The sequence below is a fragment of the Bos indicus genome, chromosome 19, assembly GCF_029378745.1.
Source record: "Bos indicus isolate NIAB-ARS_2022 breed Sahiwal x Tharparkar chromosome 19, NIAB-ARS_B.indTharparkar_mat_pri_1.0, whole genome shotgun sequence".
In the NCBI taxonomy this organism is placed as follows: Eukaryota; Metazoa; Chordata; class Mammalia; order Artiodactyla; family Bovidae; genus Bos; species Bos indicus.
In genome coordinates, this window is record NC_091778.1 from 54853376 (window position 1) to 54866255 (window position 12880).

General features: G+C 44.3%; 1 protein-coding gene across 2 annotated transcripts in view; it reads left to right on the plus strand.

Annotated features, from left to right (window-relative positions):
- CYTH1 (cytohesin 1) overlaps window positions 1-12880 on the plus strand; it is a 79868-nt gene that overhangs the window by 12599 nt on the left and 54389 nt on the right. The window contains exon 2 of one of the 2 annotated variants that reach the window (XM_070773973.1): window positions 1317-1470. The exons of the other annotated variant lie outside the window; for it this stretch is intronic. Coding sequence (XP_070630074.1) covers window positions 1320-1470 — 151 coding nt within the window. The 5' untranslated portion in view covers window positions 1317-1319. The remainder of the gene's footprint in view (window positions 1-1316; window positions 1471-12880) is intronic. 2 annotated transcript variants of the gene reach the window in all.

Consider the following 12880-nt stretch of genomic DNA (forward strand, 5'->3'; position numbering starts at 1 on the left):
GTTAGGTCCATACCATTTCTGTCCTTTATCGAGCCCATCTTTGCATGAAATGTTCCCATGGTATCTCGAATTTTCTTCAAGAGATCTCTAGTCTTTCCCATTCTGTTGTTTTCCTCTATTTCTTTGCATTGATCGCTGAGGAAGGCTTTCTTTTCTCTCCTTGCTATTCTTTGGAACTCTGCATTCAGATGCTTATATCTTTCCTTTTCTCCTTTGCTTTTCGCTTCTCTTCTTTTCACAGCTATTTGTAAGGCCTCCCCAGACAGCCATTTTGCTTTTTTGCATTTCTTTTTCTTGGGGATGGTCTTGATCTCTGTCTCCCGTACAGTGTCACAAACCTCCGTCCATAGTTCATCAGGCACTCTATCTGTCAGATCTAGGCCCTTAAATCTATTTCTCACTTCCACTGTATAATCATAAGGTATTTGATTTAGGTCACTTGGACTGTGAAGAAGGCTGAGCGCCGAAGAATTGATGCTTTTGAACTATGGTGTTGGAGAGTCCCTTGAACTGCAAGGAGATCCAACCAGTCCATTCTGAAGGAGATCAGCCCTGGGATTTCTTTGGAAGGAATGATGCTAAAGCTGAAACTCCAGTACTTTGGCCACCTCATGCGAAGAGTTGACTCATTGGAAAAGACTCTGATGCTGGGAGGGATTGTGGGCAGGAGGAGAAGGGGATGACAGAGGATGAGATGGCTGGATGGCATCACTGATTCGATGGACATGAGTCTGAGTGAACTCCGGGAGTTGGTGATGGACAGGGAGGCCTGGTGTGCTGCAATTCATGGGGTCGCAAAGAGTCGGACACGACTGAGCGACTGATCTGATACCTGAATGGTCTAGTGGTTTTCCCTACTGTCTTCAGTAGGTCAGCTGATTAGCAACCTTAATTCCATCTGCAATGTTAATTCCCCTTCACCATGGAATTTACCAGATCCACAGATTTGGGGTCTGTTCTGCAGAACAGATCACCCTAGCTATTTTATTCCTTGGCTGTTTCTTGTGAGGCGGGACCTCTTTCTTCTTGAGGAGATGTTCCATATGGATAGAAAGGACTACAGTGTTGTCGGACTTTTTCTAATTGCTTTAAGCATTTCTCGTCCTGGAAGAGCATTCCTCTTTCAGAGGTAGCACACGTACAGAGCAGCAGCAAACTCTGACCTGGGTGACCTGTTTGTGCTACTTAGCAGCCCTGTTTGTCATCAGATTGCTAGAACAGAGAATGTCTTCGATTGTTGCTGCCTATTCTTGAATGTTTTTGTGTTGATACTTAATTTGGTAGCAAAGAGAATTTTTTTCTTTTTTTGGTTTCAGGTAATGAAAACATCCCTGAACAAGGAGCTTGTTAGGAAAAAGGAGTTCCTTGTTGTAGAAGATCTTGACATGACATTGGTGATTATTTTTCCAGACACCTGCTTTTGTTCTTCATGTCGCATGATGGGCATCTTGTGCAGAGGAAGCAGGCGAGGTGTGACACTCTTTCACAAATTGATGTTAAAGGCTCATTTGGTTTAATCTCCTATGGAACTGAATTTTTGGCTAAATACTACTGTTCTTTCCGTTTTTGGATCTTGTTTATCTTTCATTTTCTCAAACATAAATATGTATATGTACAACTTTTTAAAAAGAGGAATTTCAATTTCTACTTTAAAAAATTATAGAAGTAACATATCTTTATGGACTTCCTGGGTAGCTCAGCTGGTAAAGAATCCACCTGTGATGCAGGAGACCCCAGTTCAATTCCTGGGTCCGAAAGTTCCCCTGAAGAAGGGATAGGCTACCCACTCCAGTATTTTTGAACTTACCTGGTAGCTCAGATCGTAAAGAATCTACCTACAGTGTGGGAGACCTGGGTTTGATCCCTGGATTGGGTAGATCCCCTGGAGGAGGGCATGGCAATCCACTCCAGTATTCTTGCCTGGAGAATCCCCTTGGACAGAGGAGCTTGGCGGACTACAGTCCATGAGGTCACAAAGAGTCAGACACGGCTGAGCGACTCAGCACAGCACAGCAACTTATTGTTCTAGTAAAATGTGATGATAGAGAAAAGCCTATAGTTAAAAGTCACTTTTGACTTTTAAAGGGTTCTATGAGGTTGGAGAAGACTCTTGAGAGTCCCTTGGACTTCAAGGACATCCAACCAGTCCATCCTAAATGAGATCAGTCCTGGGTGTTCATTGGAAGGACTGATGCTGAAGCTGAAACTCCAATACTTTGGCCACCTCATGAGATAAGTTGAGTCATTGGAAAGACCCTGATGCTGGGAGGGATTGGGGGCAGGAGGAGAAGGGGACAACAGAGGATGAGATGGCTGGCTGGCATCACTGACTCGATGGACATGAGTTTGGGTAAACTCCGGGAGTTGGTGATGGACAGGGAGGCCTGGCTTGCTGCGATTCATGGGGTCACAAAGAGTCGGACACGACTGAGTGACTGAACTGAACTGATGAGACTCTAGGAAGTTTGCGTGATTTTAGTTCTCTGTGTTACCTCCAAGGTCAGTTGATTTCCACACAAAGATATGTTGCACATCATCCCCGATTCCTGCCTGTGCAGCAGAAGTGAAGAAAACAGCCCTTGTGAGACTGAATTGCTCTTGGAGGTGTGCAGCTTGGAGAAAATAAGAACCTCAGAACCCCTTGGTTGCAAAGGTCAGGGGATCTCCCATATCAGAGACCACGAGAGGAAGAATGTGTACTTGGCGCTCCTGCAGGGGTCAGACTGAAGCTTAAAAAGTGGCTTGTTGACCTGCCCACCTGAAGCTGGGAATCTAGTAAACAGGGGGTAGAATAGTGCTTCCCATACCTGGCTTATCTACAGAATCTCATGTGTCATTTCAAAAAGCAGTTTACTCTGCGGCCCTGCTCTAGCCATGGCTTGTGAACCAGGATCCTCCAGGGTAGGATCCAGGGATGAGTGAATGAGTACAGACACACACACACGTGCACACATGTATTTTCAAAGCACCTGAATTCAGGAGCCCAGATGTAGAAGACCAGTTCTTGGGAAGCTTGTGCTGCTCTCTTTGGGGTCATGTTGCTTGCTCCTGTCTTGGGTTAGAGATGGTTCTCTTCATTGCATGTGTTTGTTTGAAATGACGGTGTGGGGATTTGTGTCCAGGATTATAGGAAGGGTTGACTGAGTGTTAAATGTATTTTTTTCCAACTGTAAGCATCTAATTGATGTGGTTTTGCTTTAGGCCATTCAGAATTCCCCTTAGAGGGTTTTGAGCTTTCAAGCAGAGGTCCATAAGAAAAGGCTCCACGGATCAAAGAAGCAAAAAATAACCAAGCTTGGGTTTTATTTTTACTCCTTTATAATAGCTACCAAGTTCATCTGCCTCCCCGCTTCAGCTTCCTCAAATGTCTGTATGGTTTTAGTTTTTGCTCCTTTTAGAAAGATACCTTCCCTGTGTGTTGCTCAGTTGCTGGGCAGCTGCTGGCCAGGCGCCATCCTGGAGTCCTGATCTGTACAGCAGAGGAAGTGACCTGAAAAGAGCCTTCCCTTCTCTCTCTCGGGACGTGGATTGCCAGGCATGTGAGGCCTGCAGAAGGGCTGAGGCCCAGTCACCTGCCAGAGCAGCTTCCGAGTGGCTCTCAGCCTCTCCTCAGGCGTTGGTGGATAGGCTGGCTGTAATTGTAATGTCCTTCTTACTGTAGCACTTGGACAAGCTTTGAAAAGTTAACGTGGAAAATTTTAAAACACACGCAGAAGTGGATGGAAGAGTGTAATGAACTCCTGTGGACCCATCAACACAAACATTTTGGTGTAGTTTCCTTTCAGTCTTTTTTTTTTTTTTAACGTATATTTCTACATGTCCACCAACCTTAAGTCCTTCTTGGAAAATGTAGGATTTAAAAAATAAGCTTAAACCTCAGCTTCCACCTTAAGAGACTAGCAAAAAAGAGAAAATGAAATCAAAGCAAGCAGAAGGAAAATATAAAAGAGCGGAAAGCAGTGAAATAGAAGACAGAGCAGCTGTCCAGAAAAGTTCCCACCTTGAAGGGAAGTGGATTAGCAGAGAGGAGGAGGAGGGCATCCATTCCATTGATCACAGTTCAGCAGCCGGGTCATATAGTGCTGAGCAGGTGGCTTGGTAGAAAGAGCACTGGGCATGGAGCCTGGCTTCTGGGTCTGGTACTGTCTCTAAGGGCCCTTTGATCTTGGGCAGGTCACTTGGCATCACCAAGTCCCCTGAAAATGTAGACAATGGTATCTTTTCTACCTGCCCTGCAGAGTTGTTGCAAGGTCAAATAAGACAATGCATGTGAAAGTAAGTTACATAAAACAGCTGGGAAAAAAGTGAAGTATAAAATTTGATAAGGAGAAATTTGAAATTGCTAGATCAACTGAAGCTCGGGGATTAATATGTGGATTTTATTTACAACAATGATAACAACAAAAAGTTTAAAAATTAGTTCTAGTCGTTCTGTAAAATGTTTTGTAGCTTTTTAAAGAAAAATGAACATTTTTCTCTGCCCTTAAAATGTATATATGGATGAGTTTTTTGATGGCATCTGCCGAGGAAGGACCCCATCCTCACAGGGACGTCAGGAGAAACAAGACTTCAGAGGGGGTGCTGGCAGCTGGCTGTCTCCCCACGGCTCCGTGGGGGCTGGAGGCAGGGAGCAGGCCTCACTGGGTCAGACAGTTTGTCACGTGGAGCCCAGCGGAAACCGGAACCCAGGCTGGACGTGCTGCTTCCCCAACCAAGGTCCATGGGGTGACAGGATAAGCCCAGATGATGGCCACGCTCGAATTGGGTTAGTCTGCAGCTGAGGAACCAGGTGCTGAGGGCTTAGCATCTTCCGCAGCAGACAGGCCAGCCCTCCCCTGGGAGCCACCTGGTCACACTTGGCCTCCTTGGCCAACCAGCTGTGACAGAGTATGTGCAAGGATGCTCAGGCCCCATGGTGGCCTGACTCTGCCCCAAGCTGTATAATATGATTGCACCATGATTTGATTACTTGTCCTTTCTTGTTGGTCATTTAGAAGTTTCCTCTCTGTTCTGTAACAAGTTAACCCTGTAACATCATTGTTGGTAAAGCTTTGCCAACATTTCTAATTGTTTCCTTAGGCTAGACTTCTGTAAGTGAAATCACTAGGTCAGTGACTAAAAACTATTTTTTAGTCTCTTGATATGTACTGCCAAGTGATTTTCCAGAAAGTTCTGTCACATTTACATTTCATACTAGTATATGATGATATTTGTTAATTTATCCTTCTAAACATTGAATTATTTTTTAATGTAATTTTTAAATATTTTCTGTCTCTTCTCAGTGTTAGTAGGGTAGTTTTATTCTAAGACCTCGGCCTAGTGTTCATATAAATCAGAATGGGATTTATAGCAGCTTCTTTCCCAGGTCATTTCTTGTTAATTTAGTCAACAGATATTTATTGAGGACAAACTAGAAGCTGGGCACTCTATGAGTCTTGGGATTTAGACGTGAAATCTCAGGGACCTGGCATTCTAGATGGAAGGAGAACTTTGACCTTTAAGCAAGAAAAGGAGCTGGTTTTTCTGGATAGTGTATGTTTCATCCAACTGTATGTGGAGTTCAGATAAAGGTTTCTTAAGAGTTAAGTAAGGGTGAGAACTCATCAGCTTCCCACCCTGTGTTTATTGGACACAGGTCAGCAGTTGAACTTTGTGTTCCTGACTTTTCAGCACTCATGTGTCCCCTTGCAACTGACAAGGCCTTTTTATAAGACATCTGCATCCACAAATTGTGTTAAAGACTTTTGAAAGTGAGTCTACACAAAGCACGATTTAATCCTGAACAGATAGGTTTTAGAATCCTTTTATGTGAGGATAGGGAGAACAGTGCCTGTTTAGGGACTTTCTGGTGGAAAGAAGCTTAAACTTGGCTTGATAATTTTATCTCTTACTACTCTTTCCAAAGTGCACTGACTGGGAATTCCCTGGCAGTCCAGTGGTTAGGACTCTGTGCCTTCACTGTCAAGGTTCTGGGTTTGATCCCTGATTGGGGAACTAAGATCCCACAAGCCGCATGGCATGGCCAATAAAAAGAAAAAGAGCAAATGCATTGTCATGGATCTTTCATCTGTCAGCCTTAATTTTTACCCTTTGGCCCAAGGCCACCTTGTGGCTTGGGCAAATTATCTTGTCTTCTCTCAGGGGCACAGACTTGGGGTAAAGACTCAGTCTCACCTGCCTTGCAGGTCATCGTGAAAGGTCCAGTGAGATGCTCTATGTACATCAGTCAGGGGGCGACACACAGCGGGAGCCTGGAGAGAGAAGTGATGGCTGTCATCAGCACACACTGGAGGGCTTGGTAGGGCCGCCACAGATGCTAGGATACCAAAGGTGATGTTGAAACATCTTACTTAGTGATAATAAACACATTCATTTCCTTTTATCTTTTTTGCTAAAAACTTTTCTGGTTACCCGTTACTGTAGTTTTTAAAAAAACTATCGAGGTATAATTTACATACAGTAAACTGTATCCATTTGAAGTACAGTCTGATGAGATATATTTGGCAGATTTATACACCGTTGAAACTGCCATCACAGTCAAGATACAGAACATTTCTCTAAAAAGGTTTTCAAGTTCATCTGCAGCCCACCCCCGCCTCCACCCTAGGCAGCCTGGGTCTTTGTGTCCCTACAGGTTAGTTTACGTCCCCCAGAGTTTTGTATAAATGGAGTCATACAATGCATTCTCTACTGTGGCCCTCCCTCAGCGTGAAGCGACCGAGGTCATCGCTGGGATGTCCGTCTTTCCTCTTTACTGCTGAGTGGTGTTCCCCTGTCTGTATTTATCCGGTCACCTGGCCTGATCGTGTGCCTTGTTTCTGGTTTGAGGCCATTGTGAACAAAGCTGCCGTGAGCCGTCGTGAAAAGTCATTGTGTGGACATGTTTCATTTCTGTTAGATTAATATCCATGGATGGAACGGCTGGGTTGTATGGTCGGGTTTTACTTTTCTCCTAAAAAATGTTTTATTATATGTAAAATGGTATTATATGTAAGGAATGGTATGTATAAATAGTATGTAACTAGTTTAAAATGTCTCAGAACAGCTTTTATTTAATGTAAGTATAATATGCAAATCAGTTAAAGTATGTTTTAATATGTTATCATTTTGCATCAATCAAAAAATACTGGATTTTCCTAGAAAAAACAGTGACAATAAAACTTGAAGCAATCACAAAGTAAATGAAAGTATTTTTTCCTGTTCTTGTACACAATTCTGTGCTTCCTTAAAATTGGAAGAGAAGGCTTCACACAACAATTTCTAGGTATAAATTCTTGGAGGTGGGCAAATGCACCTGAGAGCACAGCGGAGGCAGAGTGGGGGCGGGGCAGCCCTCAGGAAGGGGCTCTGTATCTTGTGCGTGCTTTGCAGAGTTGCTCTGTGTATCTAGGTAAGCTGCTTCCTGGTAGCTAGTGGCTTTTGTCCATGATGTTTGTGAGACAAATACAACGTGGACACGCCTTTGATGGTCACTTTATTCCTTTTCCAGTGCAGCCAGAGGATGGGCGCCCTCTCAAGTCACCAGTCAGGCCTTTGCCACCCACTGAATTGCTTGTGCCACTGCCACTCAAAGTGCAAATCTTTTAAAAAGAGGGGAGTGGGGGTTAATATTTATTTTTAAAGGAATTATTCTGTAAAATCTTTTTAGAACAATTCTGTTGTTTAGGGGTTTTGGCATTTGAACTACCAGGAAGAAAGTTTTCTACTTTGGAATTAAGGTATTAATTAAAGATTATTCTAAAGAATCAGTGAGTTATGTCCCCAGATGAGTTAGATGGTGGGAGTTAAAAGTAATTTAACTTAGAGCTGGGAAATTGGTCCTTTCATAATTGCAACATGGTGAGCTGGTGGTTTAGTCCACTTAGTACCTTATTATGTACTGTTTTCTGTCCTGATTGTTAGTACTGCTTACTTTAATGGTTGTGCTGTGTAGGATTCCCTCGAGTCATTGTGTAAACCCCAGGTGAGAAACAAGGGCTGCCAGCAGTGCTCTGAGCTTTTGTTTGCAGTCTGTCAGCCTGTGGGTTGGGATGAGAGGCTTGGTCCCCATGTCCTCATGCTCCTGGTGACTCATCACCCAGTCCCTCAGGTTCATGCCTGGAGGCTTCTGGAAGGAGGAGGAAACTTTGGGGAGACTGGGTAACCCCTGCGTGTACTCTTTTTCTTGATGTATCTCTTGGATGTCTTGTTTCCCAACCAGGATCATATGTGACTTTTTTGGCCGGACTGTCTTTTACTAAACAAGAAGCTTTGTACTCTACAGAATATCCTTTAGTTTTGTGTTTAACTAGACATTTTACATTTTCAATATAGGATTCAATGTGTACCATCACTTTGTGATAAGACATTTGGGACATTACCTCCATTTACTTGGTTGGTGTTAACAAACTCACTGATATGCTTTTGCATCGTTATCAGTCAGTCATTGTCTTAACCACTGACAACATTATTTGTCCTGATAATCCCAAGCCAGTTAATTGATGATAAGGTGAAGGTGAAGTCGCTCAGTCGTGTCTCAGACTGTAGCCTACCAGGCTTCTCTGTCCATGGGATTCTGCAGGCAAGAATACTGGAGTGGGTTACCATTTCCTTCTCCAGGGGATCTTCCCAACCCAGGGATCGAACCCTGGTCTCCTGCATTGGAGGCAGATGCTTTAACCTCTGAGCCACCAGGGAAGCCCAACTGATGATGTTCTCCTCCAATTAGATACGTTTCAAAGGTGATTTCTGTGGAAGTTTATGAAATGCGAATGATAAAGCTCTTTCCTTTCCAGTGAGAGAGAGAGAGAGCGAGCAATGAATAACAGTCTCTTCTTTTCCTGCCATGTTCTGAACTGCTGGAAATAGAGAAAGGAAGAGGAAACTGGAGATCAAACCACCAGGCTTTGTGAAGAGAAGGCATCCCCCTGATGCCAGGCATTGGGGAACAGGTTGCAAATTTGTAAAGTAGGTCAGGTTTCTTTCTCTTTCTAACCCCTAGTCGGATCTTTTGAATGTTTGGGACTGCAGGCTTCCAGGACCTTCTGCCTTCTGTTTCAGTACTCAGGTGGAAAGCAGGGGCCCTGGATCCACTCTGCTTAGTGCGATGTTTTTGGTATCTCTCTGTTGGTGATTTCTCTGTTTAAAATGGCCCCCCACACAGTGCGGAAGTGCTGTCTGGTGTTTCCAAGTGCAAGAAGCTGTGATGTACCCACCGAGAACACGTGTGTTCGGTGAGCCTCCTTCAGGTAGGAGTTCATTGTCAGTGAGGTGTCCTAAAACATGCTCACATATTGGGCCATGAAGGAACTGGGGTCAGGGCCTCACAGGAACCTAGCCCTGTATTCCCCTGGGATCTGGGTTCAGTATTTGGCAGTTGAGGGTTAACAGTGACTTTTCTAGGAGCCTTTCTAGGATGCTTGAATTAGGAGGACTGACTGTATTGCTAGCCTTCTTTCTCCCCTCTAAGCTTCAGGCTTAGATGGCTCACTGCCTCATTTCTCTTCCCTTCTCACTGAGATGTCTAAAGGGGGCCTTGTGCTTGGTGTGGCACAGAAGAACCCCCAGATGTCCCCATTCTAGGAAGCAGCATGTCCACCCACGTGGTGTGCAAACTGCGTGTTGAGAAATCAACCCCGATTCCTCCCTTTCTCTCATTTTGCACAGTTTCTTAATGGTGCTGTCCATTCCACCTCCAAACATGGTCTAAAGCGCTCTGCTTGCTGCCACGTGAGTGGAGACCCCTGGCATTGCTCCTGGGATGTGACTCCAGCTCCCTGTGTCGCCCTCACTGTGACCTTGTATCCCGTGCTTTCCCCATTATGGGCACCTGATCAGCTGTCCCTTCTCAGGTGGACCCAGAGGGAACAGGCTGAGAAAGGTTTTGTGGTTTGAGCCGCTGACGTCACTCTGGGTGATGGTAGCTTCTGTAAACAGTCCTGCCTCCACACCTGGTAGGAATATTTTTGAGACTGGAAAGGAGGTTTGCTTTTTTCTTTTTATAGGGAAAATAGACCTCAGAACAGTGGTTTAAGAGCTTGAAGAAAATCTTGAAGAAATGCCCCTTCAAGAATAGATTATTAGAGTTTTCTTATTTGTTTTGTATTTCACTGAAACCACCTGTCTTCTAAAACAAGGAGATTAGATTTTAGACAAAACCATGGTTTCCGCTTAGTTTGTTTTTAGAATCAGTGATGGGCACCAAGAAGAAGTTGGGACTGGCCGTGTGTGTGGCACTGCCTTCCGCCTTCTCTGCCCTGCCCTGTGACGCAGGGTGAGCGTCGTCTGTCTCCTCCTGTTTCTCTCACGTGGTGGCTTCATCAGCAGGGCCCTGGCGCCTTTCCACGGGTTCACTTTGCACTCTGTCAGCTGAGTAAAAGGATGGGTGGAGTGCACCGATTTTATAACGTCCATCTTGTGGTTTTACGAAGAAAAGGGGTGATGTATAATTAGTAAGTCAGAAAGGGAGGGAAGGAAACAGGAAGAGAATATGCAGCACTTGTGCATCAGAGTTGATGTCTGAGGCAAGAAGGAGCGGGCGGGCGAACGCTTGGCTCCCCAGCCCACCTGTCCTCACTCTGAGCTGTCAGAGGGCTTTGCCTCATACTCATGTGGATTTCACACCACAGTGACGCTTGCTTTCATATTTGTTGAAGGCTGGCCACTTTTTCTAAAACTACTAATTGAATTTGGTTTAAAAGTGCACAGTACACCCAGTGAACTAATTTGATCATTCTCCCTGACATTGTTCATATTCCCCTAAGTAGTAAAAGTATCAGAAAGATCATTTCTGGAAATATCAATTGAATTTATCTTCAATGGCTAGTGCTTTTCATGTATTACAGTGAAAGAATGAACTTGCCTGATAGCTTAGTCACCATTGTCCCCTACAAAACCTTTGGCTTGTTTGATCCATAAATGTTTTCCTTTTGATCCAGGACAGCGTTGAACCCATCCATTCATCATCCAGTGGGTGATGAATATCGCATTGAGCTGATGGAACCCTAACATGATTGGTCTGTGATTACCTGAGACCTTAGGATGCTGGTTCAGCAGACGCTTTTCATCTTTGAGAAGGGGAATCTTAGTTCACAGAGTCATAAAATGTTTAGAGGGGAAGTGAAAAGTGAAAGTGAAGTCACTCAGTCGTGTCCGACTCTGTGACCCCATGGACTGTACCCTACCATGGGATTTTCCAGGCAAGAGTACTGGCGTGAGTTGCCATGTCCTTCTCCAGGGGATCTTCCCGACCCAGGGATGGAACCTGGGCTCCTGCATTGCAGACGCTTTACCGTCTGAGCCACACTTACCATCAGTCTGAGCCAACAGCTTCAGCTTGTTTGCTGTGTGTGTGGTGTAGCACTTGACGGTGAAAGGGTCATGGGAGGACGCTCAGCACTGGACTTTGAAGAATTGGTCTTGTAAATTTCGAATACAGACATTTGCCATCTTGAAAAAAAGAAAACTGTGTTACAGAACTAAAAACAATAAAATGCAAAGCAGCAGTTCCCCGCACCACCTTGAGATCCTCCTCCTAAGGGGTAGCCATTTTGAATTTTTAAAGCTGTTTAACAATATTCTTTTCTTGCTTCTCGATGGCCAGTTTCAGACCTGCTCTGCAGACTTTCTGTTGGGCACGACATTGCCAAGCCACGTAGTATTCTGCAGTCATTCTGTCTTCTTGGTACCACTCTTTGTTTTTCCTGGAGCTGTTAATTGCCTTAGCTTTTCCCTTTGCCCAGTTGTCTTTGAAATTATCAGTTGTTTTCTAAAATACAGCAGCTGTGCCGTAAGCTTATCTGTGATGTGTTTTGTCTGCTTAAGTGCCTCAGTCAGTTGTTCCCCCTGGCCTGTGCCTATCATTTTTCTGCTCAAATCTAGGTCAGTTGCTCTTGGGTCTGCTATCTGGCCTTGGCTTCCACTTCCCCCCAGAGTCATTTGGGATTACCTCTCTGTTGAATCACCTTTTCCTTGGCCTGTGTCTTTCCTGTTTTTGATTTACCTTAAGTACATTCTCTAGAAGTTTCCTTCGAAAGGGTATGTGGGAGGTCTGTGTTCTCTTGGTCTGTCTTTAACACTTTTTGGACTTGGTATAAAATTCTTCTAGTAAAATTTTCTTCTGATTTTGAAGACTTTTACTTTACTTTCTTTTTTTTTTTGCTTATCATTCTGCCTGTGAGATTTATTCATGTTGTTTCATGTAGTTATATTCAATTTCACAAACATACAAAACGTTTTATCTTTTGAATATGCCACTATTAAAAAAAGTCTGCTCCACTCTCACTGGACATTTAGGTGGTTTCCATTGGGGGTTATTGCTGCAAGTGCCACTGTGACAGTTCACGTTCATATTTCCTGGCATTCATGTGAATGATGGATTGCCAGCAGCATTTATAGGAAACTCAGTCTGTGATTTTTTTTTCCAGCTCTGTTACATGTCAAATGTTTGTATCTACAAGGGTTTCTGGGCTCGTATTCTGTTCTGATGGTCTGTCCCATGCCAGAAGCACCCATCTTATAACCCCCAAAACAGAGAAGTAAAAACCTACCGGGATCGTGCTTCGCAGTGACAGATGTACATGGAACCTCTCGGTCCTCTGGGAACAGTGACAGCTGAGCGTGCCGGGTCCTGAGTGTGCTGGGTCCTGAGTGTGCTTTCTCTCTCCATGGATTTAGGTCCTCTGTCAAGGTTTTCACCACAATTTTAGAATTTTTTTCCATTAAACTCTTACACATTGTTGAACTGATTTATCACCAAGTGTTAAATGTTTGGGCTTTCCTGGTGGCTCATGGTAAAGGACCCACCTGCCAATGCAGGGGACGTGGGTTCAACCCCTGGGTTGGAAGATCCCCTGGAGAAGGAAATGGCAACCCACTCCAGTGTTCTTGCCTGGGAGATCCC